Source organism: Neopsephotus bourkii, unplaced genomic scaffold (assembly GCF_033783945.1).
Source record: "Neopsephotus bourkii isolate Nb327-2 ecotype Australia unplaced genomic scaffold, CSIRO-AGI_Nbou_v1 NB_379, whole genome shotgun sequence".
Taxonomy (NCBI): domain Eukaryota; kingdom Metazoa; phylum Chordata; class Aves; order Psittaciformes; family Psittacidae; genus Neopsephotus; species Neopsephotus bourkii.
In genome coordinates, this window is record NW_026900884.1 from 174,610 (window position 1) to 201,839 (window position 27,230).

Genomic DNA, 27,230 nt, shown 5'->3' on the forward strand with positions numbered 1-27,230 from the left:
TTAAATTTCACAAAGTACTTTATTTTCAGACAATCCAGTAAATTAACATTTAATGGACATATGTTCTTTTATAATGAAGAGTATATCTAAGCAATAGACGTTCTTTGATCCAGCTTCTTATGAAATGGTTTATTTTTATAACAAAGTGGAAAGCAATGAATTATACTGAACTTTTCACCATTCTCAGGCCTTTATTACAACAAAAAATCTCTAGGATACAAAATGCATCCAACATTCAGACCTTCTAAATTTGTCTGGGGCTAAGGGCCAAACAAACAGTTTAGACAAACTTTGGTCTTTCCTCACTAGCAACTCAAACATCCTGCACCCTCCCCCTTTCTGGTGTTCCTCTTACACCCAAATTCTTGTTTCTCCAGGCTCTCTAGGACTGGCAGGCTGTACAAGAACTAATCTTCCTACCTTCCATTTTCTTGATGACTGCCTTAAAAGTGCTCAATAAGCCTGGTTCTTCCCACAACTCTTCTTTCAAATCTGTGGGGAAAAGCTAACGTGACAAAACAATAAATTATCATAGTAAAGGATGAATGACCTTACAGAACAAATTCTGGCTTTTCTGCAAGCTTCAGAGCCTCATGCATCCCTGCAGCTGATAGCTTCCGGTTGATATTCCTGTATCTGCACTGCAGGAGGTTGCGATAAGTTGTCCTCAGGTCCCGATTGAAGAAGGCATATATAAAAGGGTTAATGAGAGAGTTTGCATAACCCAACCATAGAAATGTTCTCTCAACCCACAGTGGGATACAGCTGCATGTTGTACCACAGATGAAGGGCCTGGCGGTTGAGAGGAGGAAGAAGGGCAGCCAGCAGACAGTGAAAGCCCCAACAATAATTCCAAGCGTAGTGGCAGCTTTCTGTTCTCTTTTAAAGATGGAAATGTTTTTCTTGTCAGGCTTTAGGAGTCGTGAAAAATTAGCACATTCTTCGGATTCCTTGTGCAGTTTTACAACTCCATTCATAGAAATCCCTTCTATTTTTTCCGGACGGGGAAAACCAGCAAACTTGTGTTTAGCAGCACTCCTCTTGGCAGCTTTGTAAATCTGATAGTACATGAAAAGCATCACTGACATTGGAATATAAAATGCAACAGCTGTGGAGTAAATGGTGTAGCCAAAGTCTTGGCTGATCAAACAAACCTTTTCATCATTTACATTTTGGGCCCAACCGAAGAGTGGTGGTATAGTGATTGAGGCCGATAAGAGCCATACACACAGGATCATTTTCGCCATACACTTCCCATTCTGCCTTACAGGATACGTAAGAGGTCTTGTTATTCCCAGGTACCTAGAATGATAATGTAGAGTTACTATATAGTGCAGTGGTTAACTGATAAGTTATTTCATGTAGACTGCCTTAAAATAAAACACCTTTGGCTAAGGTTTCTATTTTACATTTTTCAGTCCTCTGTTTGCATGTATTTCAAACTGGTAAAATAATGTGGTTTTCATATTAAGATTTATAATACTATTCGGTATACTGATATCCTGTATATAAGGTCTTTTATTCTAGGAGGAAATATCCCATTTGCCATAACACACTGTGATTTTAATGAATTTGTACAATCTTCATGCAGATAACTCTTTTTTTTTTTTTTTTTGGCTTTTAAAGAAATTCTGAAAACAAAATTTTATTTGGTTAACATATGAAATCTTGGGAGTATAGATGAATGCTTCCTCCACAAAGCCTACCACCTTTTGTATTGAATACATGGCTAAATTAAAACAAGCATGCATCATCTTCATTTTTCTTACCTATTTTACAGTTATGAAGATCCCTGCCACTAAACTGAGATGATGAGTTGTCTTTCTTACCTTTATGTTTCAGATGGGAACATCAAATTGCAACCTTGTGAAAAGAGTAAATTATTTCAATACTACAATAATTCTTTTTATCATCATATTATTAGAAAGGAATTATATTTATTCAGTGTTCAAACTTTTACAGAAAAAATAATAATCTACTACACTGTCAGTTCAAGAAGTCCTTGGACAGGGGAAAACACAGAGTTTTCCCAGGAGCTAACTTTTGGGTAGTAAATAGTAAAAAGGCAAGAAATATGTTTAAAAAATGTCAAGTTTTAATAGGGAAAAAAAAAAAATCAGTTCACAACTTCTACTTTTCCCAAGCTGTGATAGTTTAAACTATGTGGGGTTTCTAATTAAAAACTAAAAAGTGCTATGGCCCTTTACAGCTGGACAGCAATATCTTAAATCTGTGCTTACTCTTAAATACAGAAAATGTCTTTAATGCTTCTCTACCTATGGGAGGTTTCTCTTAGATGGAATTAGAGATGGTTTTATTTTTACACCTAACATTTTTACTTTGAAAGTTGGTTTCTGCTCAGCTGGAACTTACGTATGAATTAATGTTAACTTCTCAAATTGTTCTTTCTTTCCTCTCCCCAACAGAAAGAATTTTGAGAAAAATCAGTGCAATTCCCTTTGTTACTTGTAACAGAAATGGTTTCAAATTATGTTTCAGGACAAAATTTTGGTTTCAAGAGCTACCAGTGTTTAGTTACACAGTGAAGGTTTAGGAGGGTTACAAACAAGATACATAGTAACATGATTAAAATTTTTTTTTTGACCATTTTTTTCCCTATTCATCTAGCAAATCAAATCAGAGTATTTGCCTGGCTCTGCAGAATGCCGCATTGTTGATTTTACTGCAATGCAGTAAATTATGGCCAGTGCTGCTGCTTTATACAAGCCCCCAGGTATGCTACAGTTCTGGAAGTAGGAAGGAGCATCATTTCACGGTCTCTTCTGATGGGTAACAGCAATCTGTCTCAAAAACATCATTGATTTTATATTACTGCTCTGGCAAGTGTTACACAAAGGACAGAACTGGTTTATTATAGAATCATAGAATAGTTAGGGTTGGAAAGGACCTTAAGATCATCTAGTTCCAACCCCCATGCCATGGGCAGGGACACATCGCACTAAACCATGCCACCCAAGGCTCTGTCCAACCTGGCCTTGAACACAGTCAGGGATGGAGCATTCACAGCTCCCTTGGGCAACCCATTCCAGTGCCTCACCACCCTCACAGCAAAGAACATCTTCCTTATAGACAGGGTGCCTTATTCTCAACAGAGTGCACAAGCGCATTACAGCAGGCCAGAATTTTGCCAGTGAAGCTGTGCCTAGTGGGGCGATAAGCTAAAAACAAGTATTAAAGTCATCTGACTTTAGAGCAGTGCAATACATGGACCACTCTATTATAAAAGGCTGCTTCTTGTGCCCCTCACCATCAGCATTAGAATGTAGTCACTGGAACAGCTCTGCAGACTGTGGGCACTCTGTAGAGTCCACGGAAATGTCTGGTTTACTGCATCGCAGCTGAAACCATTTGTGCTCCTAAGGAGCTGAGTTTTCCGAGGCACTCCAATATGTAGAAGAGCAGTTTCAGAGTCTTGATTACCTAAGGGCTACATTGTACTGCTTTAAGTAATCTAACTGTAGCAAGGGTAAGTTATTAGCTGCAGTCCTTCTGGAACAAGAGTTGCACGCGTTTGTCTGAGAACACCACAATTTAGGTATAAAACAATTGAACATCCTTTGTGCAGGAAGATTACTTGTAACTTACAATGTGTTATTTTCAAAAAAAATCTTTAAAAAGTTGCCTGCCTTCCTGAAGTATGTATTTTTCTAGCAATTACCCAATTAGTCATTAAAAATAACATGAGTTAAGCTTTATTGTGTAGCTAAAAAAGTTAAACTGGATTTCTGTAGAAATCAGATTTGTGCACACTCTGAATATCTGCTGATGCATTCTAATGCATCAGAACATAACAAAAAATTCATGAAATCAGAAGTATACTGAAAAGAATTGAAATTCATTAGTTTTGCCCTGGCACCACTTTTTTGGAAGCTATCTGAGCTTCAAAAATGCTATTTGAAATTAAAATACATTAATTAACATAAAAATACACCAGCATCCTTTCTGCCTTATCCATTTTGCTAAATGTAGTATAGCAGAGCAAAGAAGTCAGCAGGCATGAATGAAGGAGTGCTATGTTTTTATCTCTACATACGAAACCCATTACCCTTGAAAACTTGCAACTTCAAAATAATGTAAATCACTACTGTTGTCTAATACACTAGAGTGTCCAAGATTTAATAGATTAATGAACTTCAAAACTATTATGTGAAATTCATTGCAAAAAGTATGCTTTGTAATGCTTAATCTGTAATTACTGACTTCCGAAAAAATTACTAAAGGCAAATCTATCTCAGCTTCAGATATCATTCAAAAATATGTAACACCTTAAGACCTTACTGCTGCGAACAAATGAGGTCAAATTCCCTAAAAAGACTTCCTGATATATCTCAAATATCCCCCGCAAGAAAGAAGTGTCTCAGACTCGTTATTCTGAGATTTGTTTCTTTTATATGCCACAGATGTTCATTTCCATCTTGGTGGGAAAGAAACTGTGCCTCAGTTCTCACTTGCAAAAGAAGGGCAATGCTATTTCCTATTCCTCCTCCTCTGAGTTTCTTGAGTATATGGTTCTGCTAGACAAGCCATCTATCCCTATTACACCCACCACAGCAAGGACCACATCTAGGTTACTCCTCAAAAGCACAATATTGTATATGCATTAGCCCTAATTTTCTTATAAACTGGTAATGGCATTCCTCATTCAGCATTGCCTAATGGTGTAGGGCCAACACCAAAGTGCAGGATCCTACGGCATGTCAGGCAACACTATGGGAAGCAAAAGGCATACTCCACTCATGGTCCTGCAGCCATTCCAAGACAAAAGACTGTGGGATGACTGGAGCAAAATGAGAAGGGAGAACATGGCACAGGTATCTAGCGGTACTACAACAAAAAGATGATGAGAAACTTTTTGTATTACATCACTGAAATCTGGAAAACAGCCTCTTGCTCAAAGAGCTCAAAACAAGAGAAGACAACACAAATAAAAAAAGGCAGCAAATGGCAAGGGACAGAGAAAATTTCTTTTTAAACACGTGTTTATACACACAAGTATACCCCCATTCTGGGTTGGTTTCTTACGATTTCTTCAGTATCTTCTCTGCTGGGGGAATAAAAAATTTCCCCCTTTGCCTCAGTCCCGTTCAGGTGTGAGGTGCACAAAGGATGTTCAGCCCTAGGAAGGAAAAGTTATCCCTTGCCATCCTCTTTCTGGAGCTCTCTTCACATGTAGGTGGTAGGTAAAGAGCTCCCTCCTTGGCAGGGTGCTATCATCAGCTATTGTACATGATTGCCATTTGCCACGTTCACCCAGCAAACACCAACAGTGGAAAAGATAAAAGAACAAGTCCTTTCTTTCCTTTTGCTCAATAAAAATCTGGCTCTCCTGTGATCCAGTATTCTTTCCCAGTACCTCTAAATTGTCACCATTTAAGGACAAGCAATTGTATAAGCAATTTAATATAAACCCATTATAACTGTATAGGACTGCTCCTGAGATCATTCCGTTTGTAGGTTTTTTTCATTCTGACTTTTTTTATACTGATGCTTTAGCTTTAGAGCAACCACACAGACTAGTTTTTATCCAAAAGAGCTAAAAAAAAGTTTCTGTTGTCACTTGAACTGTAGATCACAGAGGCACTTCTTAATGCAGCATGCTTAATACATTAAATGTTACAGCAAGTGTTAAGATGTAATATATATGGAAAGCAGAATGGTATATGGCAGAATGAACCAGCATCCACTGACCCTGGTATCTGTTTCTGACACAGCATTTTATCTCTTTGTGACTCTTTGTATTCTCTTGTCCCATTTATGTTTGTCTTAACTGTCTGCTTGTTGTGGTAGCTGTTACTGCTTGCACAGTGGTTATCAAAGTAGAAACTGGACCACTGCTGTGTACCACTAGATGTTACTGTATTTAAAAAATATGAAAGGTTCAATACTGTTTCTTTTCTCCTAAATAGATTCACTTGATTCTCTAAGCTAGGAAACTGTGATGAGTAGTTTATTTTGTCTGCACTAGAGTGAAGAGTGTTCAGATAGCCAGTTATTTAACATCTACTAGAAGAACTTTTCAGGAATATTTTCCATGTTGCTGAATTGATTAGTAATTCTATAGATGTAGAAGAAGATGCCAAAAGGGAAAAAAAATACCAGCAGCGCTAGGCATGGTTACATTTCAGGCCAGCTAGGCAATGACTTTTCTCTCTGTGTGTGCCATGAACCTGACTTATTTTCAGCAGTAGAATAGTTCGTTTCCTTTTCTTTGTGGTTTTTTGTTTGTTGTTTTTTTTTTCCCTGCAGAAGCTAAACATAGCTGCAATATTTAAGCTGTAAAAATGGTGAATTGCTCATAGCTACATTGGAAACTTTGACATAGGTCTAGTCCTTGCACCTTTTGAAATATCCAGAAAGTTAACTGATTCTTAACAGCAGCAACTTCAACAATAGAAAGAAAATAGCCATAGGATGGTCCAATTTGGGATCCTGTGTCCAAAATCTTTCTTTATAATCTCTGTTATATGTCTGAAAGATAAAGAAGTGGAAGGACTTGCAGCTCACCGTGATCAAAGTCACAAAGTAATAGGAAACCTAACAGCTAAAAGCATTAAAACTGTTTTGAGGCCTCTTGCTTCACTCAGTAACAAATTGAATGCACCATGACATCAGCATTACTTGTACCACTTTTGAAGCACACACATGTAATTCCTTTGTCTCTGGTCTTCATGTATGTAATAGGCAGATAGAATTCGGTTCTAATTAGTCTGCATTAGTTTCTCAGAATTCACTGACCTGACTTAACAATTAAATTAGCATCTTTCACTCTCTGCTTTTATGAAACACATTATGGAACAGAACCAGAAACATTGTACTGGAAATGATACAGATGTGTATTATAGCTAATTCTACCAGGAACCTCAACATACTGTTGTTACCACTTACCATCTGTTTAGAAGTTGCTCTTAACCTCTTCTTATTTTTGTATTTTAAAATAGTCATAAAGCTGTTTTATTTCAAAGATACAAAAATGTTTACTTCTTTGCTTTTGTGCTCTTTTTTCTAATAGAGCAGCTTTCTGGATTCAGTATATATCTTCTTGTATTAGTTTCTTTGCCAACCCACATATATAGAATCCTGTCTAATGATTCACCTACAATAACAACTTACTCTGAGGAAAAAGATATTCCTTCTGTGGCTATGATTCTCTCATGATCTTTCAGAATTTTTCTGTTTAACTCAGTGCAACATTAAGAGACACTCCACAAGAATAGGAGCATGATGACATTCCTAAAAGCTATCCAGCATTCAGAAATATGCTCCCTAGTATAGTGATTGACCCAGGCCGATTTTATTTCTTATACTCTGATATATTAAACAATACATTAATGTAACTGTAACAAGCTGAAACGGTAATTGCATCGTTATTTCTGTTACGACTATATGGAACCACCTAACAGAAATTTAGAGAACAGAATTGTTCTCTTCTTTACAAAGATACTGTGTTTACACTAAGCAAAAGATGCTCTGTCCCACAAACATGCTTTTAAGTAGACTAAGGTATACAAGCTGATCAGAGAAATACTATTCCCATTACATATATAAGTGATTGACATGGAAGTAAAGGGATAGAAACATTAAAAGAAACCCAAAAATTTAAGTGCTGAGACATGAGCATTACAGCGTATGACTGCGGTGCTATGATGTGAAAAGTAATCTTGTTAATCATTGTGTGACAGTACTGACACTTGCCTTTCTACAATACAGACTGGCCTCAAAATTACATTGTGGTAACTGCCAGTTTATAATCTGGGAAGAGGGGGATATTTCAGAGGCAGTAAAATACTCTTTCTCCTTTCCAGAAGTGAACAAATTTACTGATTTCATTACATATATGACATCTTTCAGAATACAAATTAGGTCACTTCAAAACCTAACCATTAAATATTGTTCAATGTTTCAATGAGAAAGCAAAGTGGACAAAATCAAACCCTTATTCAGTGGAGAAAAAAATACAAAATACTTTGTTCAACTAGGTTTGTGTTCCATCTAGTTAAATGTTGCATCTTTTCTATGTGGTGAATCATTACAAAGTTTATAAAAAGCCCTAGCACAGTGGCTAGCTTCCACATCTTAACTGCATTTGCTAGAAATGGCTAAAGCTCTGGTTCATCCTTTTCAGTTGATGGTGAATGCAGTATCATGGAAGAACTTAAATGTGTGGTTTGGTGTCTACTGTTTAATGTGCTTATGCTTCACATTTCGTTCGATTTCAACATTATTCTTAGTATTGAAATAGCCATAATTTAATTTGAATACTTGGAAGAATTAGAATGATATTTGTTTTGCTTTCAGTAAGGTTAACACTTTCCATTATCCCCCTTCTTGCTCTCAATTAAACATACATCCTTAAATTCTTTTTACAAGTGGAAGACATTTGTTCCAACTGTTCTAGTGGGTACATATCGAATACAGTACTATACTTTTATTGCACATAGTAAAAGTTCTGAATTGATTTTTCTTTTTCTCAAAAATCATTGTAGGGGGTTATTTTTGATAGAGCTCGAGAAGTGTAGGATTTCCTGGCAGTGGGGGAGGATTGAGTCAATCAAAATTAAATATCTGTTCATCTAAAAGAATGTAATTTGCATTGTTGAATTTTATGTTCTCTTCTCTTACATTTCTTTTGGTTTCTCCGTACTTTTTCCTCTCAGATTGCGTAACTTCACAACTTCATATTTTTCTAATTTATTTTAGCTCTGTATTTTTCATTCTTTTAGTTCACTCATTCTATTTTTATTTCACTTTCTTGTCCTGTCTTAGTTCTATTTCTCTCTTAGCTCTGTATTTTCCCTCTTCATTTTTGCTTACTCATCTAAGACATCCATCCCATCGATGGGGGGATATAATCTACTTTCATTCTAAGAAATACGTGACAAATGTATTACCAGACAGAGATGTGCAACGCCTTTCCACTCGACTTCCATTATCTTAGTTGTAATTTCTGAAGCCATATTCCTCTTTCAGACCTTAGCAAATTTATTTTACCTGTCCTCATGCTTTGACTTTTATTTTTCCATTGCATGACTGCTGAAGTATTTGTCACCAGTCACTATCTTGCTCTTAGCTTTCTGACAAAACTGTTCATTTGGTTTTCCACTACAAATAATATGCTGTTTGGAAGAAAAGATCCTAACATGTAATTGCTGATGTGCATCTTGCAACACTGCCTCAATGTTAGCCAATATTCTGCAATTACCCAAATAAATACTTTGTGTTATAAACTAAAAGCTCTGATTAACTGTCTTTGAAGAAAAAAAACAGTGCCTGTATATTTCCTGTCTTCTGTCTTCACCATAAATGGTGTAAAGGTAGGCAATATTAGAAGGGAACTAGATTTCAGTCCATTGCATCCTTCACCAGCTTCCTAGAATATAGATGCATCTGAAAATTGAAAAGGTTTGTCAGTGAAGTACTTAGAATTAAATTGCACACTGTAATGGAAAACTTTCTATTTTAAAAATCTTTCAGAATGTCTGAACTCCATCTTTGTGGATTTCTTCATCTCTGGTTTCCTGTATATAAGTGTGGTTTGTTTACTGAGTGCAATAAGATTAATTATATACTGAGCTCAAAGTGCTTCTCATCCCACTTCTTCATAGATAATCTGTATCACTTCAAAAGCCCTCTAAATCTCAGCAAGTCACACATAGGAAGAATCCATTTTCTTTACATTGTTCAACAATGTGCAAGGTCAAGGGAAAATGAAAAACAATTTCATGCTTTCTAAAATAAAATTTATTACTGTGTCAGGGGACACACTACCCACTTCTGACCTTTCACACCCCCTTCCCTAGATTATTTGAAAGCTCTCTTTATCTAACATTGATATAACTGGGGGGGGAAGTGGAGGGAGGAGTGAGGAGAGAGCCAAAAGGCTTTTCGTAAATTCTCCTTTTTTTTCAAAAGCAAAAACTATATTAATCAGAATATAAGATGAAATACAATTCACAATACATATTACTACATTTCAGAAATATTCCCTAGAGAAGGGCTTCTCGTCCTTTTTTTAAGCAAGATGTCAATTTTTCACTGAAAAATTCTTTATGGAATTCATCATAGTATACACACAAACTTCTTAAGTGCAGGCCAGACCCTCATAAACTGTTACAGCTTCATACCCTTTGGTGTAACTTGCACTCATATATCATATAGCTGTCAAGTCATTTCATCAGTCAAGGAGAAAAAGGAGAAGCAAAAAAATAGTTCTTCGTTGCTATATTCAATATAGTGATTTTTATCAGAAAACGCTATTTTGTTTAAAACTCACATTTCAGTTTATTCTATATTGAGTATCTTTTTATTATTCTAAAATACCTTAGACTCAGAGAAACAAATTTGAATCACATCAATTCTTGTACCCACCTGAATATCTAGTTAAATGTCATATGTAATTAGATATTCAGGTGCCTGTCTTATGTGACTATTTTTTCATCTTTATGTGTATGATGCAGTATCTCATTTTATTGTCACTACAAGATGCCTTGTCCCTTTTTGAGGGGGCAAAGAAGATAGTTTAACCTTCTGATACTATTTGAGAAGACTAAGATAGGAGAAGACTAAGATAGGAAAAGCTTTATTTTAGGATAGAATTGCAATGTTCATTTGAGATTGGGTGTGGGGTAAAAATGTTCATGTTGGTAAGGCAGTGGTGGAAAATGCCATACCTCTATCCTTTCTTCTTTTTAATAACAAAACTGTGGCGGAATGCCTTAGCACAGGAAGTCGTTTTTATGGTGACCTTAGTTCCTGAAGCGTTAATCTCATGTTCTGGTCCTTACTCACAAGCATTTCTATCTCCTGCACAATAAACCTCACAGTCCTTCTGGCAATTACAGTCTGTCAGAAGACAGGTATTAACTATAGTCTTCTGCTGAATGCTTACATTTTTAAAGGATATAAAGGTTTAGATGATTCATTTGCTCACTGGCCTGAGCCACCTATACAACTGAAGATAAGTTCCTGAACTTTATTTGGTCCTATGGGCTAACCAGTACAGAAAAATATGGGAGTTGAATGTCATCAGGATAACCCAAATTGCCCAGCAGCAGAAGCTCTCCAGAACTGATATTTGCTGAAAGGAATACCTTTGCCATTCCTGTGGGGGAGAATAACTTAAAGCAAAGATACGGTTTCTTGAAGCACCAGCAGAGATGAAATTCCTAATCTGTTAGGCAGTCTCTAAGCAAAAGAAAATAGAGGAATGGAGAAGAATAAATTTTGCAGGTTAAGAACTGGAAAATTCATGTTTTTCTCTTTTGGTTTCTCCCATCTTACCCCTCTTGTCCCTCATTCCAGGGTTATTGTCAAGGCCAATGCAGATTTCAGGGTGTTGCCAGTCTGCAGCACTTCTACCATATCCCTCCCCCAGCTCTTTACTGCCTTCAGAAGGGGGTTTAGCTCTCAAACTCACAACTTAATTACAAATCTCATATCTCTTGCCCTCCCATGTCCTGACTGTGGCAAAGGCAAGTGTTTGTGATTCCAGGCCAGCCTGCTGACTTCAGCCAGGCCAAAGCAGACATGCCAGGAGACAACCACCAGACGTACCTCAGTCTTGGGATCATCTTGTGCTGTGCAGTCGTTCAAATAGGCTGTAATAAAAATTGCAGTGTGTTTTCTCTGTTCTGTACTCTGCCAGACACCAGCACAAACACACCTTAGGTGAGCAATGAGGCAGGCTGGTAACCCACAGGATCTGTGCCCATATTTTGGCCAGTGTCTCAGACTACAACCTTCTACCACGTGTGGAGACACATACACACACACAAAATGACCCTTTGTAACTGGCAGCAAGGTGGATCCCAGGATGCATATCCTACAAAGAAGATGAAGCATGAGCAGACTCTAGGAGGACCTTCAGAGAGGGCACTGCAATCCTGGCAGACACCTGGCAGACACCCATGGGAGGATGTATGCATGGATGCAGCTGAGGCAGCCTGGAGAGTTTCTCAGAATGACTGTTGGAGACTCGTGTTGGGGATGGGACACCAAGCTTTTAGATGGTTCTCAGGAGGAGGAGGTTGACAAAGCAGTGCAAGGATGTCCAGTTCAACAACACAAAAACATAGAGGCTCCGCACCCAGCTGAGCACACTGGCTGTTCCCTGGCTCCATCCTGGCATAAGACCCAGGCCTCCTGTGACCCTTGCTTTTTGCAGAAGAAACCCTAAACACACTAGGAGCTCCAGAGAGCTCTGCAGCTCCCTCTGTGATCAGGGAACCTGAATATCTGTGTTTGCCATGAGCACACCAGGCTGTCACTTTAGATACAGCTTAAGTGGCCTGCCCAGAAGCACAAAATAAGCCTATAGACCCTGACCACTGGGTCATCACAAGTCAAGGTTGATGCTTTAGTTGCATCACAAGGCTTCTTTTTTTGTGCTGCTGCTTAAGCTATGCTAACAGATAGCTTCAGCTAAAAAGTGTGGGGGCTTGATTTCAGAGCTATGAAAAACTGCCTTTTTTAAAATGAAAACTCTCGTCAGACTCCAATAACGTAGAAATGGCTAAGGTGATTTTCTCCAGCTTTACTACATGAGTCACGCTTGGATTGACACTATACATCAGCCTAAAAGGAATTGTTTTGAAAGTTATAATGGTGTTTCAAAATGAAAGCCTCCTACAACTTTAACTAGAAAATTATGACTGATGTCTTTAGTACAATTAAATGAAGCATTTCAGAAACTTCCACAGTATAAGTGGTGAATGAAATGAAAACGCACAGCTCATTGAACTGATAATACCACTGTATTAAAACAAAGTATCTACAGGGAGTAGCTATTTAAATGTGGTGATATTTATGTCCCCTCACTTCCTTCCTTGAATACAAACAATTTAGACACAATATCTCCAGAAAAAAATACCTAAGGAACAAGTCCCTCTAGAATATTTCTTGCATCCTCCCCCTTCTTTCACTTCCATTCTCTGAAGAGACAGGAAAGATACTGGAAGGACCTGGTCCAAACTCTTCTCTGCTTTTCCATGACAGCAATTTTGCAAGAGCCCTAAGGAACACCTATATCATCATTATGGGTGAATCCCAATACAGAACTAATCTACCTGGACATTTTTGGCTTTGTTCATAACTGTTCTGGCCTGAAGGCAGATCTGAATTTGTCAAAAATCACACAAACATTTTGTTACGTTCTGCTGCACTGGGAGTCGGTATAGAGTCTGGGTTTTCTCTATATTACCTGCCGGTACGTCAGCCAGACGTACCTACTGTTCCTACAAAATGAGCACTGTGGGGTTTACTTTGACTTCTTTCCTGAAAAATGTTTTTAAAACATTGCCATTGTAGTTCAGAATAAAATACTGCTTTCACTAGCATGATCCTTTCACAAAGGAGCTCTCGATCCTAATAGGTATGAAAGCAAGAAGAAAACCCACAAACAGAATAAAAGTGAGAAACGACAACTTAGGGTTGTAACTGAGGTACTAAAGCAGCCAAAGCATGTACGTAATTCTGTTTCATAAAGAAATCTGAGGTGAAAAATGACCCTGTATCTCCTCAAATACCAATATATTCTGACTAACTTAGATCAGTGATGTTTTACTTGAGAATAGCAGCAAAGAAATAAAAGAATTTTTGTAAGGCTAAGTCAATTGGAAAAAAACCCCAAACAGCAAACAACAAACAACCAAACTGTCTAAAATATGACACAGGGAGTTTGTGATGAATTTCCAGAGTACGAGTAACTAAGTATAACCCTAGTCAAAGCATGACAAGAATAAGCTACCTCTGCTCAAAGTCACATGCTGACAGGTACATAGCAGTGCTGTGTTTCAGGAAAGTTTTCAAATTGCCTTTATTCTGAAATTCACGAAGAAAAAATCTGAAGGTTGTTTTTTATCATGAATTGACTGGTTAGAAACACAAAGGTACACTGAACCCTGCTTTTCACATACAAGCAAATGAACTGAACCAGCTTGTTCTGAAGTATCGATAGATGACATCACCAGAAAATAACTCTGTGTTACTTTAAAAAAATTAGAATCTAGCAAAATCATCTCAATTTCATAAAATATTTTAATAACAGATCTTCCCATTCTGATCCCCTGGAATACCAGTACATTTTTAAAGTTGCAGACTCTGGAGTGGCCTGCTGTTTATGGAAGTAAAAGCTTATCTTGCTTCATAATATGAATAGGTCCTATCATAGGAAGAAATCACAACCTGGTTTGGAAGGAGAGGCAGCGGATTGGAGAGAGCACAGCATGAGGGGAAGTGATCAAGGAGGGAAGCCTGGAGGTTAGATCAGACCACGTATCTGCAATCCACAAACCTTTTAGAAAAATGTTATTTACAGCCCTCTCCAACAAAGACTTCGAGAACAGGTGTGCATCAAAAGCTGTTAAGGTAATTCCTTCCCTGTAACTTATAAAAATAGCTATTTGTCTGCTTTATCTTGATATTTTAGCAAGATATTGTTTATCATGTCTCATCGTCTTTCACATCAGTGACTGTCAGGTCTACTGTAGCCACCACATCCAGCATTTAGTACTCACTTTAACTACTCACTTTAACATACTTATTTAGAGCATACTTATCCTCCAGGTTCCAAGTTATTCTTTCCCATGTAATCCTTCTGCCTGTTGACATTTTCTAAGGAAAATGTCTTATTCAGTGAAATTTTGGAGCTTAATTTCAATAAATAAATTGGTCAGATCAAGCTCTCCTCTATAAACTGGAAATAGAAAATTGGTAGGAACTTAATATTACTTTACAAATATTTCTTCCCCTTGCAATTCCTCAGAACACATAAATACACAGCCCAAGGTGCCCTTTAACTGAAGGAGAAGGTTGAAGGGGAGAGATGTCCACTTCAGCATGAAAAATAACTGCAGAAAACCCCAAATTGCAGTGGGTAAAATCTGTATGTTCAGCCATTCATAACCACAGTATTTAATAGTTCATTTGTTATAATATTTATTGATTTTCACCAGCAGGTTTGGGAATGAAGAAGTAATGGGCAAATGGTCACTACTTCCTTCTAGTTAACCAGTCCTGTAGTCGAATGAACTTTGAACCTGCTGGGTTTTGCTCAGACCTGCCAGACTGCAATTCCATGTATCTGGATTTTTCCAGCTCACTGCTTCAATAAGATTTAATCCACATCCAGAAGTCCCTACACCCCATTTCAGACATCAGCAGGTCTACTTTTGCAAAGCCAGCTCCAAGCTTAGAGATCCCTAGACCAGGAAACCTGGAAAAAAGATTAGCCAGGGTAATGTGTCCTCTTTGTCTTGTTCAATGAGGGCCTGCCCGCAATAAGTTTCCACTACAGTAAATTCTTTCCCTTCAGCAACATCTTTTGTGATTTTCCTCCTTTATAAAAGCATACAAAATCTGCAACAATAAATATTTTTTAAATATAGAACAAATTTCAACACAACACAAACTGCTACTGCCAACTTCACAGGCACAAAACCAGAACATCCAATCTACAGAAACAGTCTTGCTTTTCTCCTGCCAGGAAAGGAGTCTCTGGCCCTCTTTCACTGGGCTTTCTGTACAGAATGACAAAATTTGAGGCCAGATTCAACTACTGGTTATCCACAGATGGCCATTTCTCAAGCTCAGTGTGTGTGTAGGGGGGGATTATTTTACAATGCCTTTTTCTGTTCCCCAGAATTTAGAGCTATACCTTTGTGCTAAAACAGAGAGAGATACAGCTGATGATAGACTGTCTCGTCCTCCAAAGTCTTTAAAGATAGCAGGATATGGAGATTATCAAGAATCCCAAACCTCTTTTCTCTGTTCATTTTACAGTGCTACACCACAAATCAAAGCAGTGAAATAAGTGGCATTTGTGGAAGGAAGATCTTCTCATCTCTCAGTGAGTATGTCTTTCCTTTGCTTTTCTCATCAGCAAATTAGCAACTCTAAGGATGTTCTAAGATGTGGTGGCATCAACTTTGTGCAGATAAAGGCTGAAATACTTAAGGTTTGTTGCTGTGCCTACAGCTTCCAATAATATCAGTTCTTATTGCCAGGCTGACAGCTTCAAATGTGCATTTAAATTTAGGAGCAGAACTTTGGCATCAGTGTGGGATGAATCACCAGAGCTAGCTCACGGACAGCGCAGGGAGCTTACAGCAAAGTGCAGGTGTTTCAGATATTTGATAAGATGCCCCCTTCATTTCAACACTAAGGCAGAAGTGCAGAAGCTTTCTGTTAAGTAACAGTCTTTGGAAATGTTAAAGTCCAATTCACAAGCAAACATCCACTATGCTATTTTAATTCCAATTATTTTTGAAAAACAATTAAGATCGTGTTCTGCCAAACTCATGTAGTAAAAATAGCTTTTTAATATGACACAATACACTCTTGAGAGATTACAATTGGTATTGTTGATAAAACTGCTTGTGCTGAGAAGTGGGTCTGCAAATGCAGACTTTTTAAGGAAAACTGCAGTACATAAAAACGCAAAAATTAAGTCTTTAAAGCCAAAGCTGTACTATTTTTAGCATCAAAACATCTTACTAGACTATTAAAGAAAAGCTTTGCATCTTGTCAGCAGCTCTTTTGGGTCATGGATATAAATATTTCCAAGTAATTTGTGGCCAGACAACACTCTTTGTTAATTGATTTAGAATTTTGACTATTTGTTAAATGTCAGCTTACAGCAAATAAACACAATTTAACAACCCACATGGAGAAATGCTACAAAAAATTATTCTGGCAAATGGTACTGTGTATCTGAAACATTTCATGACAATCACAACATGTTTTTTATGGGTTTTATTCATGACGACATTTATGTCGCACCCTACAAAAAACCAATGTGAAAAAAGGTGTTATCTTACATATGGCTCTACCTCCACTTTCCATAGTCTCCTCAATGGAACATAAAAAAATGTAAAAAAAAAAAAATTAATAACCAAATTTCCTTGTGGTTATATAACCTCCACAAGCTAAAAAAACTTTATTTCAAGTTTTTGACAGTACCAAAAAAACCACCCATTTCCTTAGTATATCTCAGGAAAAAACTCTGCTGCCAGCTTTTTCATCAAGACACAATGTACCTCTAAGAATAGACTTCACCCTAGTTTCTCCTTACTTTAAAAAGGTCATTTTTGTAATTTTCCTCCTTGTTTTTATGGTTTAGGTTGTTTTTTTAAAGCATTCATGACCCTTTTGTGGTGAAATAGATGTCCACAATGTTAACCCCTTCAGTGGTCTCTTGTCCTAGCTCACAATTTGATAGTAAAGAGCAAACAGAAAGAATGTAGTCTGACTTGATTTCCCTGCACATCTCAGTTCTGCGTGTTATTAGAACAACTGGTGCTGTTACAAAATGTCTGTACATTACCCAGAAAACTTATTTACTGTTACAGGTGCATCACTACCTGATCAGCACACATGCTGATACGCACAGAACCACATACATGTATCAGATAATCTGCATGTTCTATGTAAAGCCTCCTAAGTAAACAGCAAGGTGCAAGAAGAAATTCAAAGCTGCCACACTTTAGTTTTGTTATGTTAGTTCAAACAGAATAGAAACAAATTTTCCCTATGACATAATTACTGGAGTCTTTTGGAAAGGAAAACTTAATCTTTGTAGTAAAAGTTCACTTAAAAACTTTCATCTGCTTTTTCTACCTTCAGTATACATAGGAATAGCTATACTATGAATCAATCCTTTAGAAATAATTGGGTATTTAGTACAACATGAAAAGCTAAAACTTATTAGCTTTTCAGCTGAAAGAAATTACCCTTACCTTACAAACAGCAGTGACTCTTAGGACAAAACCACACTGAGCATTGCTTTATGATGCTCGTGCTTAATACAGCCAGGTATCAAAACTTGTGATTTTGATCCCCAGTCTTTCTTGTCTGAGTCTGCACCTTGGCAGACTCAGTAATTTCTCATGTTCATCCAAGACCTTCAGTGGCCAGCTCTTTCTTCAGATTTCCTAGTCCACAGGGGAAGGACCAGATCTTTGTGTGATATACTGAGAGAAAAAAAGAGAGGTCTTTGTAGCTGAAGGGCAGAGCTAAATGTACAATATCAACTATAGATGAAATGGGATGTTCTGTTTCAAAAGTTGCCACAAACATGTCTGATAAAATGTTTAAAACTCTACCACAATGTAAAAATAATACTGGATTTATTTCAAAGAAATAAGATACTTTCCTTATACAATTTACAAGAATTTTTATAAATAAGTTTTAGAGAAAATTATTCCAGAAAATTCAAAGAGTGTTCCTTGTTTCATTTCTATTCCTCTAGAAGGCTGTGAGAGCATGCTACCAGTGATATAGTAATGTTGTTTCAAACATGGTCTAATGACTACAGTTTCTTTCTTGTTTTGTTCTATGATATTCATTCAGCTCAAGATGAACACTCTACAAAAATACAGTTTGATGCCAGTGTACACAGTTTACACTACACCATCGTGCCAGTATGATATGTATTTGTCTGTGATTTATCTTAGGATATATGTCTGAAGGCTCTGTTCTAAAACTAAGAGGTGTGCCTCTAGAATTGTGTTTTTCCAGTGAATCTCGAAACAGATCCCACCTCACTTACAGAAATTATTTTTGTGATCTTGACAGGAAAACAAAATCACTTTTAAAATGTCTCCAGAATGCCCTGCTTGACAAAAATGTGAATTAATGTTCCCTTACCTCTGACTTATCAGGCTCCTTTGAAATGTCTGGATGAACCCCCAAGAATTAGAGACCCCAAAATCACTTCTGAAAACTCATCCAGTGTTAAACCCTGGTAGGAGCAAACAGAAGATAGTTTCAAATGTGGGGGGAAAGTGCAACATAGAATTTTAAGAAAAGGCATTCATGTAAATGTGGTGTTAACTGCAAATCTCCTGGTACTGACTGAACTGTAATTCCCCATTCATACATACCTTGGAACATTACCAATCACAATCACCTTTTCGCTGCCACCTCTAGATTAGCTTGCATCTTCTGTGACTCCCTTTCAGTAACACTACTAAAAAGCATCCAATATGTTACAGCAATAGAATAATGTAAAACATTTTCTAGCTTCCCAAATTTTGCCAGCCTCCACTACAGCAGCCATGAGACACATCAGACTTCAGATTTTATGTCTGTTCCTGCTCCAGAAGGACAAAACTTCTGCTTAAAGGAGCCCCCTTAACTCACATCTGGCAGTCTAGTCACAAAGCATTGTTTGCTATGCCTGTACCAGGTTGCAGTGTAAGTAACTGCACATCTTGCAGGCTGCCTGTCTGACATGGAGAATAAGTCTGCAGATGCCACAGAAAGGTACCTAAAGAAGTGTGATCATGTTAGTACAGCAAAATGCCCCAGTGTTTCTGGGTGTTCAACTTCCAATTCAACTTCTTCCTCTCAGGATTTAGGAGCAAAAATCTATGTAGTATCTCTTAAATGTAAATAATAAAATGGAGATTGCAAAAGTGTTTGGCAAGAAATTCCCTGCAAAAAGAATCTACAACAACTTGTGATGTTGGTGGTGATCAGGATCTAGTTGCCACATTGACCCCAAAACTTTCATGTGCAATATAGGCCTAAATTGCAGTAACTCCATCACACATTTTCCCTATGATTTGTTTTAGATTTTTCCCAATTCCTCAGTCATTTCTGTGTAACTATATACTGAATAAAATCTCATGGGGGCATTGCAGGTGGATGCCCATTGTATTTATAGATCCAAAATACATTACATACAGGATTTTTTCATGTGTGTCTCTACATATATATCCTACCCGTATCTCCTGAGGTAACTGAGCAGGGCTGGAAGAACAGACTGCAGGCTTTTCCACCCATGGCCTGAAAGCAGAAGAGTTTCACAGATAATGGGAAGCCACGCAGAGCTCTTAGGTGTCATTAGGCTTAGGAAATCATTGGCAGGATTTTCAGGTCACATTATCAGTTTTAGATGTGGGCAGAATTTAGACATCTGTGTTCTACTGGAAGTGCTTAGGTCTTTATTTAAATTTAGCCTCAAGTTCTTCCTGTTAGGCACTCTGAGGCCTTCTTAGTTCCCAGGCATGCACTGAGGACACTGAAAATGAGTTGAAATGAGGTTTTGGGGGCTGACATATTCTAAGGTGAAGCATAAGTACTCATACTTACTTAGAGTACAGCAAAAGATACCAAACTGGGAGGGAGAGAGAACTGATCCTTGTGTGTAAAAAATCTCAGGATCAACAAGGATACTTTGGTATCATTTGCATACAAATTCTAAACCCTCATCAATTTAATGAAAGTCTGGAATACTTGTGAATTGTTGGCTAAGATACAGACTGGAAAGGCTCCCCAAAAAGTGTTTCATTACTTGCGCGGGTGTGGAGAAAGTGTTATAATTCATCAACTGTATCTGAGTAGTTATGTTACTTTATCACTTTCTAAGCCAAAGACCTATTTTTAAATTGAATTAAAAATTGCTACTTATGCAGTTATCCAATGGATACTCTCCAAAAAGGATTTCTGTAGCTATCTTGGGTCAGAAGAACATGATGAATCAGCATGCAAACACCACCAGTATAAATTCAATTTATTCCCTTTACATGTTCACTCACCCACTAAGATGTGGTTTGCATTCATCCCTCATAATTAATTCCCAATTATTCGCTCACTCTTAAATGTAAAGGAATCTAAATGTGGTATAATTTATGTAATTTAGAACCAGAAAAGTGGAACCTTGAGAGAAAAAACCCAAACACACTAATAAGAAATGCTTAAAGAAGGCTACTATTCACTGGTGCACAACTATCCTGCCAAATTCTCTGTTAACTCCTACTTTTTTCCAGAGCTACACACCTCATATCATAGGTGGTGAGTATAGCAAGGGTGATACCGATTGTCTGGGTAGCAAGGTGTCTTGCCTGTTATATCCTTACAAATTCTGAAAAGGGTGAAATACTTGTTTCTCCATCACATCTGTTTTAGCTCTGACAGACCTGCTTTAAGCAGATAGCCTTCTTCCAAAGAAGAGGCTTACATAAGATAAAGATATCTCAGAAACAACATGCTCATCTCAGGTCACCCTGATTTATGGGTATTTTCATGCTGTGAAATAAAAGGAAAGATATGATCTGAAGAAGAGCATAATAGTCCAAATCCTGGTATTGTTATGGACATTATCTCATGATCTTCATAAATTTAGTTATTTGTGCATAATAAAAAGATCATTTCAAATCAGCTTCTTTCTTCTGTACCCTCTACAAAGTTATCCCCACAATAGCACACTAACATCTACTTTGCAGGCTTAATGTTTATACAGCCTGAGAGTAGAAACAACTTAAAAAGTATGAGAAGTGCTTGATGAGTCTGGCTAGGAAAAAAAGATCTTTATTTTATTTTTTTTTCAACAGAATGAAACCAGCCTGTTGTAGATTCCATGCTAGTCTGCATCTTTCAGAGCTTTCTAACTGATAAATTCAGCTGGAAAACACATCTACAACCAAGGGCTGTATAGCAAAATATCTCTACATGCAATAGGCCAGCCAGCTGCTGGCATTTCAGGACTGTCTGTGGCATGAGCTGAGTATGTTTGTGCAAAATAAACAAATTTAAAAGCCTCTTCAATTTACCCATTTTACCCTGTTTGGAAAAGCCTCAAAGCCTCTTTTTTTTACCAACTATATTTGCTTGTTTAATAAAAAATAGCAGTATTAATAAAAATATTAATATTTTATTGTATATTCATAAAATATGTTAACTTTCTGTTAAAACCTTGCCTAAGAGTTTTTAACAAACTTGTTAAAAAAAGAAAGCAGATTAATTCAACAGTAATATTCTTTCTGCTGTTTACTTTCAACTGATTCTCATATTTGTTTCCTGAAGAACTTAGATGTTAACAATGAAAATTTTTAAATATCCAACTTAATTGCTGTTTCTGCATTGCCTGCAACAGCCTCAGCATCTTTCCCTTCAGGAGAGACTTTACTGGATCATAACAAAGGCTTCCTAAACTGTCCTAAAGGGTTAGGTGTCAGTGCAATCCCTAATTCTTCAAAAATGTTCCTTTTTGCCCTATATTAACCCTTCTCCCTAGACAAATGTCTTGTGCTAACTGTATCCAAAAGGCACTGAGAATAGCTGCCAGATTGAAGGATGGTGAATTTCATTCACTCCTTCCCTGCTTTCCTGATTTCTGGTTCACCTTGGTTTTGTACTCCTTGGACTGAGATAATAAGGGCTGTATCATCAGAGACCTCCTCCTCCCAGATAATATATACCATATACATATATATGCAAGTGTTACCATCAAAACCGTGGGAAAATGACCTTCTCAAACACTATACACATTGTGATTTGCAAACTCCTGTACTACACACAACACTTCCCCCAGAGATAAATCATCCCCACTGATCATTCAAGACTTTCATATTGCATAAGTGTAAGAACCACTGCTGGTAAGTTAGTACCATTAAAATCAGTGCTACACTGGCAACATTTCACCACTCACGTTTAATTTTCATCACTTCCCCCTGGTTTGCATATCTGGTACATATTCACTATTCAAAGATTAGGTACATCCCAAACTAATCTTTGGCCTGACTAAGCAGTGTTACAACAGTGTAAGATTATTTATTTTTAAATGGGATTACAAATCATGGAGATCTGTAAATTTTTTTATTGCCATGTGGTAGAGACATTTTGCTAATGAATTGCTGGCTTGTCTCCTTTATTTATGACATCACCTATCTTAACTATATAATGGATTCAGGTAACAGAGGTTAAAGCACCGTGATTCACAGAATTTTGATTTCAAGTAGGGAGTAGACAGCAGTACAATAAGTTACGAAGAGATCATGTTCAATAAACATTCAGTGATAGAAGTAGAAATGTAAAGAAGAGGAGAATAATTCGGTTTTAAACTAGCACTTGCTGACAAAAATCAGTCATTCAAAATAGGTTATATTTTTATCTGAATACATAACTGTACCTTTTATTAGTATTGGGGGGAGAGGAACGTGAAGAGAGAATGGAAAGATTACAGCAAGAAATGTAATTATCATTGTGATCCGTTCAGTCAAAGCCCCTGTTCAACACACAGCAGTGACCTCAAATGCTAAGCTAAGAAATGAAAAAAGAGTAAAACTAAATTACCCCAGTGCTACAGTATGAATCAGACACACGTTCTTTCTTGGGTAAGGAAGCTTAACTATGTTAACCTGTCTTCAAAAGGCTATTAGAGATGGAGGTAGAGAGCTCAGAGATGGACATCAAAATCAAAGAAGGGGAATACTTTATGTTGAGAGAGTGGAAAAATGAAATCACCTATCGTTAAAAATAGGTAGGATAGAAAACGAGAGAATAGCATTGGGAAGGTAGATAAGCTAAGTAAGTTAAAAACCAGCAAATTTCAAGGCAGCAACAACAATAAAAACCCACCACCCTTTGATACTCAAATTCTGCATGTGGATTTCACTGCTACAAGATGCTTTGCAGCATTCAGATAACTTCTAGCTATTAAACAAGTGGTAAAATAGCATTGCAGCAGGAGATTCTTATGCAAAAGTTTAAGTTTGGAATTTAATATAAACCGTGGTCCTCCTTGGCATGAAACAATCTCCAGTTACTGTGGGAAGTTCTTTTGAAAGACTTTCTTTACAGAAATCTAATGCAGAGTTCTTTCAAAAACTTTCTGAAGTAGACAAGGGTAGTGTTGGATATCAGACTTGAACTACTTCTACAGTTTAGGAAGAACTGGGAAGTTCTTCGATTCTGCTAAGTGTGTTGAGTTGTAAAGAAAACAGTCTCTCTCTAGGCACTAAAATTCTTGGCATGGGATTTAGGCTGTGGAATAGTGAAGTTAGAGGCTGCAACTTGCTTTAGAATGGGACCTGCAGGAATAAAGTAATCTGTTAGCCTTCCTTTGCAAAGGAGAATTTAGACATGGATGATTGTGAGATCTTAGGTATGGCCTTAACATCAGAAGTACATGTCTAAGATCCTCTTCTGCAGTCTGCATACACCTCCTTATTGCTTCACTGCTTTTATCTTTCCGAAGAAGATAAATTTCAATGAGTATAACTTGGGGTTTAAGAGGGCATTTTTTTTTTTTTTAAACAAACATTTGAAAGCAATTTTTCCTTCAAACAAAATGTTATTTGTCAAAAAATTGTTTTGTTAGTTGAAATTGAGCTATTGTGGGATTGTCCTAGAATAATGATATAATCCTAACAGGTATAATTTCTGCATCTTCTCTGATCTAAAACTCCATTGAGCTCAATGATGTTACACTGTCACCAGCTTCGGGAGAACCAGCTCAAATCTAGCTGGGATATAAAGCAGCTTAAAGACATGTTGCAAATTTTAAAGCAACTACGACTGCCCCGTTATTTGTACAGAGACACAGTAAACGTATAAAGTTTAGTTCCAGGTTTGTTCTGATGCATTGACCCTAATCCTGGCAGGGAAGTTGCCCAGCGGGATAACCAGTTAACCTGGGCTCGCGGGAGTACGCACCGCTCCGGCGGGCTCCTTCGAACAGGAGAGTCCGCAAGGCTTGCTCTCTCCTCCCTCCTTGCTTTTAACGTGTCTGCAGCTAATTTCCAAGGGACCGGGGGGAGGTAAACGAGAGCCCTGTCGGAACCGCTCCTGGCAGGTCCCATCCTCGCTGCCCGGGGGCCGGCGGGTGCCGATCCCCTCCGGGTGCGGGGCAGGGCAGGTTGCGATCCGCCGGCTGTCTCACCTGTCGATACTTATCACGCAGAGAGTCATTATAGAGGCCGTGCAGCACATGACATCCATGGCGATGAAAACGTTGCAGAAGAGGCGCCCGAAGATCCACTCACCGCCGATGAGGTCGGTCACGCTTACGAAGGGCATGACAGCCAGGGCCACCGAGAGGTCGGCTAAGGCCAGCGAGACGATGAGATAGTTGGAGGGCTGCCTCAGCTTCTTCACGAAGCAGACGGAGATGACCACCAGGCAGTTGCCGGCGATGGTCAGCAAGGTGATGAGAGAGAGGACGGCCCCGATGACAACTTTCTCCACGTTGCCGTAGCTGAGGATTTGCTCCCCGCACTGAGAGTCATTGGCGGGGAGGGGGCTCGCCGTGGGCAGCGCCGAAGGGGGGGGCGACGGGCCGAGCTTCGCCAGGCTGCGCGGGGGCCAGGATCCGGCGGCGATCATCCTGCCGCCGCCCAGCGCCCGCGGGTCCCCCAGGACCAAGGGCCGGAGGTTACCGTAGAGGTGGCTGCCGTTGAGGGTGAGTACCATGCTGGCGGGAGCTGGCCATGAAGCCCCACCGCCCGCTCGCCGGCTCTCCCCGGCGCCCGGGATGCTTGAGCTCCTCCTCGGGCACCAGGCACCGCCCGCCCCCTCGCAGCGGGCTGCCCGGCCCGCAGGGGGGGCCCAGCCTTCAGTTTCTCCCGGGGGGGCCGCGCTTGCCCGCGACGTTCCCCTGGAGGCCGGGGGGTGGGCACGAAGCCATCGCCCCCAGCCCGCGGGGGCAGAGGCGGGCCGGGGCGGGGGGGAGGTTGCGGCCGCTCCCTGCCCACCCGCTCCCACCCGCTGCTGCTTCCCTCCGACGGCGGCGGGGACCAGGGTGGGAGCCGCTCCGCCCCGCACTCCCTCCTCCCGCTCTGAGAGGGGGAAAGGGGGGTGCGCTTCTTCACCACAGCACCTCCGAGCTGCGGCCGCGGGCGGCGGTTTCTCCTCCGGCTTCTCCTCAGCGGCAGCCGCAAGAGGGGAACGCTTCGAGAACCCCTAAATATGTGTGTGTATATGTATATATATGTATGTGTGTATAAACACAAGTATACACACACACACACACATATATATATGTGGCATCCGAGAAGCTGCGGGCGGGCAGAAACGACCGCAGGATGAGCGGCTCCGGTGGAACCGGGTAGGAGCCCCGCGCCGTTCTTGCCCCGTGCAGCTTCAGCAGCGCCTCTCTTCCCGCTACCGGAACGTGTGCGTTGGAAGACAGTCGGGTCCGGCAGGAGCCTGTCTGCTGCCTGGAGAGTTAACAGTGGCTGATCTTGTTAAGATCTAAACCCCAAACCCTGGTCCCCTCTGAAGTACTTCGTATCAAGCTTACAGATTCTCCTTCCTACTAAATCAATATGAATCCCATTACCTATATTTTCTCTTTTATTAATATTTTTATAGCATTATCTTAAATTTATTCACTGTTGCATGTCTAATCCTTTCAGTAAAGTTAAAAACAACAACAAAATCCCATTGCTTTGAGTTACCTGGTTTTCCTGCAGGTTCCTAGAATTCCTGGGTACTAGCCCTTTTCTGGCACTCATTGACTTCCTCTGTTCTTTCAGTCATATTCTTGCTTTAAGGTGGGGTGAAAACTGTTTGAATTGGCAGTTACTCATGGGGTGCCACCAGATCACACCTCTTGGTGTAGTAACATGCTAGACAGTAAGGATTTAAAACAGGAAACACCTGCCTCTGAGTGTGCTCTTGTATTTCCAGCAAGAGACAGAAGCCAGATGAGCTAAAGACAGAGAGGAAATGACAGTTGAGCCCAGATGGACCAGTATCCATTGACCAATGTCAGTGATGTCTGAATGAGAGGAGGTCTTGAAGGCAACATCATGATTGCAAGTTTTGTTTAAGTGTGTGCCAGACAGAGGGAAGCGCTGTGTTTGTGGCCCAGCAGTAAGAGAGGCTGCAGTATGAGCTCACATCACACAAACTTAAAAATCTGCTTTGAAAAGACCTAATAAGTACCCAGATATCTGGGAAAAAAATCATCTAACACTCATAGGCACTACTGAAACATAAATCCATAGCAACTGGGGCTTCCAAACCTTGGCTCATAGAATGTCTTGGTTTTAATGAAATCTTCCATTCTGTTGGCATCACTTGTTCTTGAAAGCAGGCTTTCCATCGTATGTGACTGCATTGGCTCAGCTCACCCATCAGCACACAGGGGACTTGAGGGGTTGGGACAGATGTGACATAAAATCTGAGCACAGACCGAGTCTCCGGAGGTCAGAAACACAGCAGGCAGTGAGCAGAGTTTGGGAGTTCACTTACTTGCTTTCCCTTTTCCTTTTTGATTCAGCTGAGAAAATAAAATAGGCAAGTCTCACATGGTAAGGCTGAAATCTAGTTGGGCAGTTCTTTGACCATTATCAAGCTGAAAGTGTTTTCCTATTCAGTCACTTATTTTCCTACACTTCATTAGCTGCCTCACTATGTCTAATCCCTATAGCAATAGGACAAGAGGGAATGAGATCAAACTTAAACAGATTAAGTTCAGGTTAGATATA

The 27,230-nt window shown here is 39.1% G+C and overlaps 1 protein-coding gene across 1 annotated transcript; it reads right to left on the reverse strand.

Moving 5' to 3' along the window:
* HTR7 (5-hydroxytryptamine receptor 7) lies at window positions 1–25,337 on the reverse strand. The gene is made up of 2 exons (XM_061348939.1): window positions 24,680–25,337; window positions 1–1,302 (listed from the first exon to the last, which is right to left on the reverse strand). Exons 1-2 carry the CDS (start codon window positions 25,207–25,209, stop codon window positions 552–554), a joined length of 1,281 nt encoding a protein of 426 aa, XP_061204923.1. The 5' UTR covers window positions 25,210–25,337; the 3' UTR covers window positions 1–551.
* Window positions 25,338–27,230: the final 1,893 nt, after the last annotated feature.

Coding starts and splice junctions, on each gene's coding strand:
- HTR7 (XM_061348939.1), bottom strand. CDS start 25,209: ATGGTACTCACCCTCAACGGCAGCCACCTCTACGGTAACCTCCGGCCC. Junction 1,303..24,679: donor TGCGTGATAAGTATCGACAG/GTGAGACAGCCG, acceptor TTATCATTCTAG/GTACCTGGGAATAACAAGAC.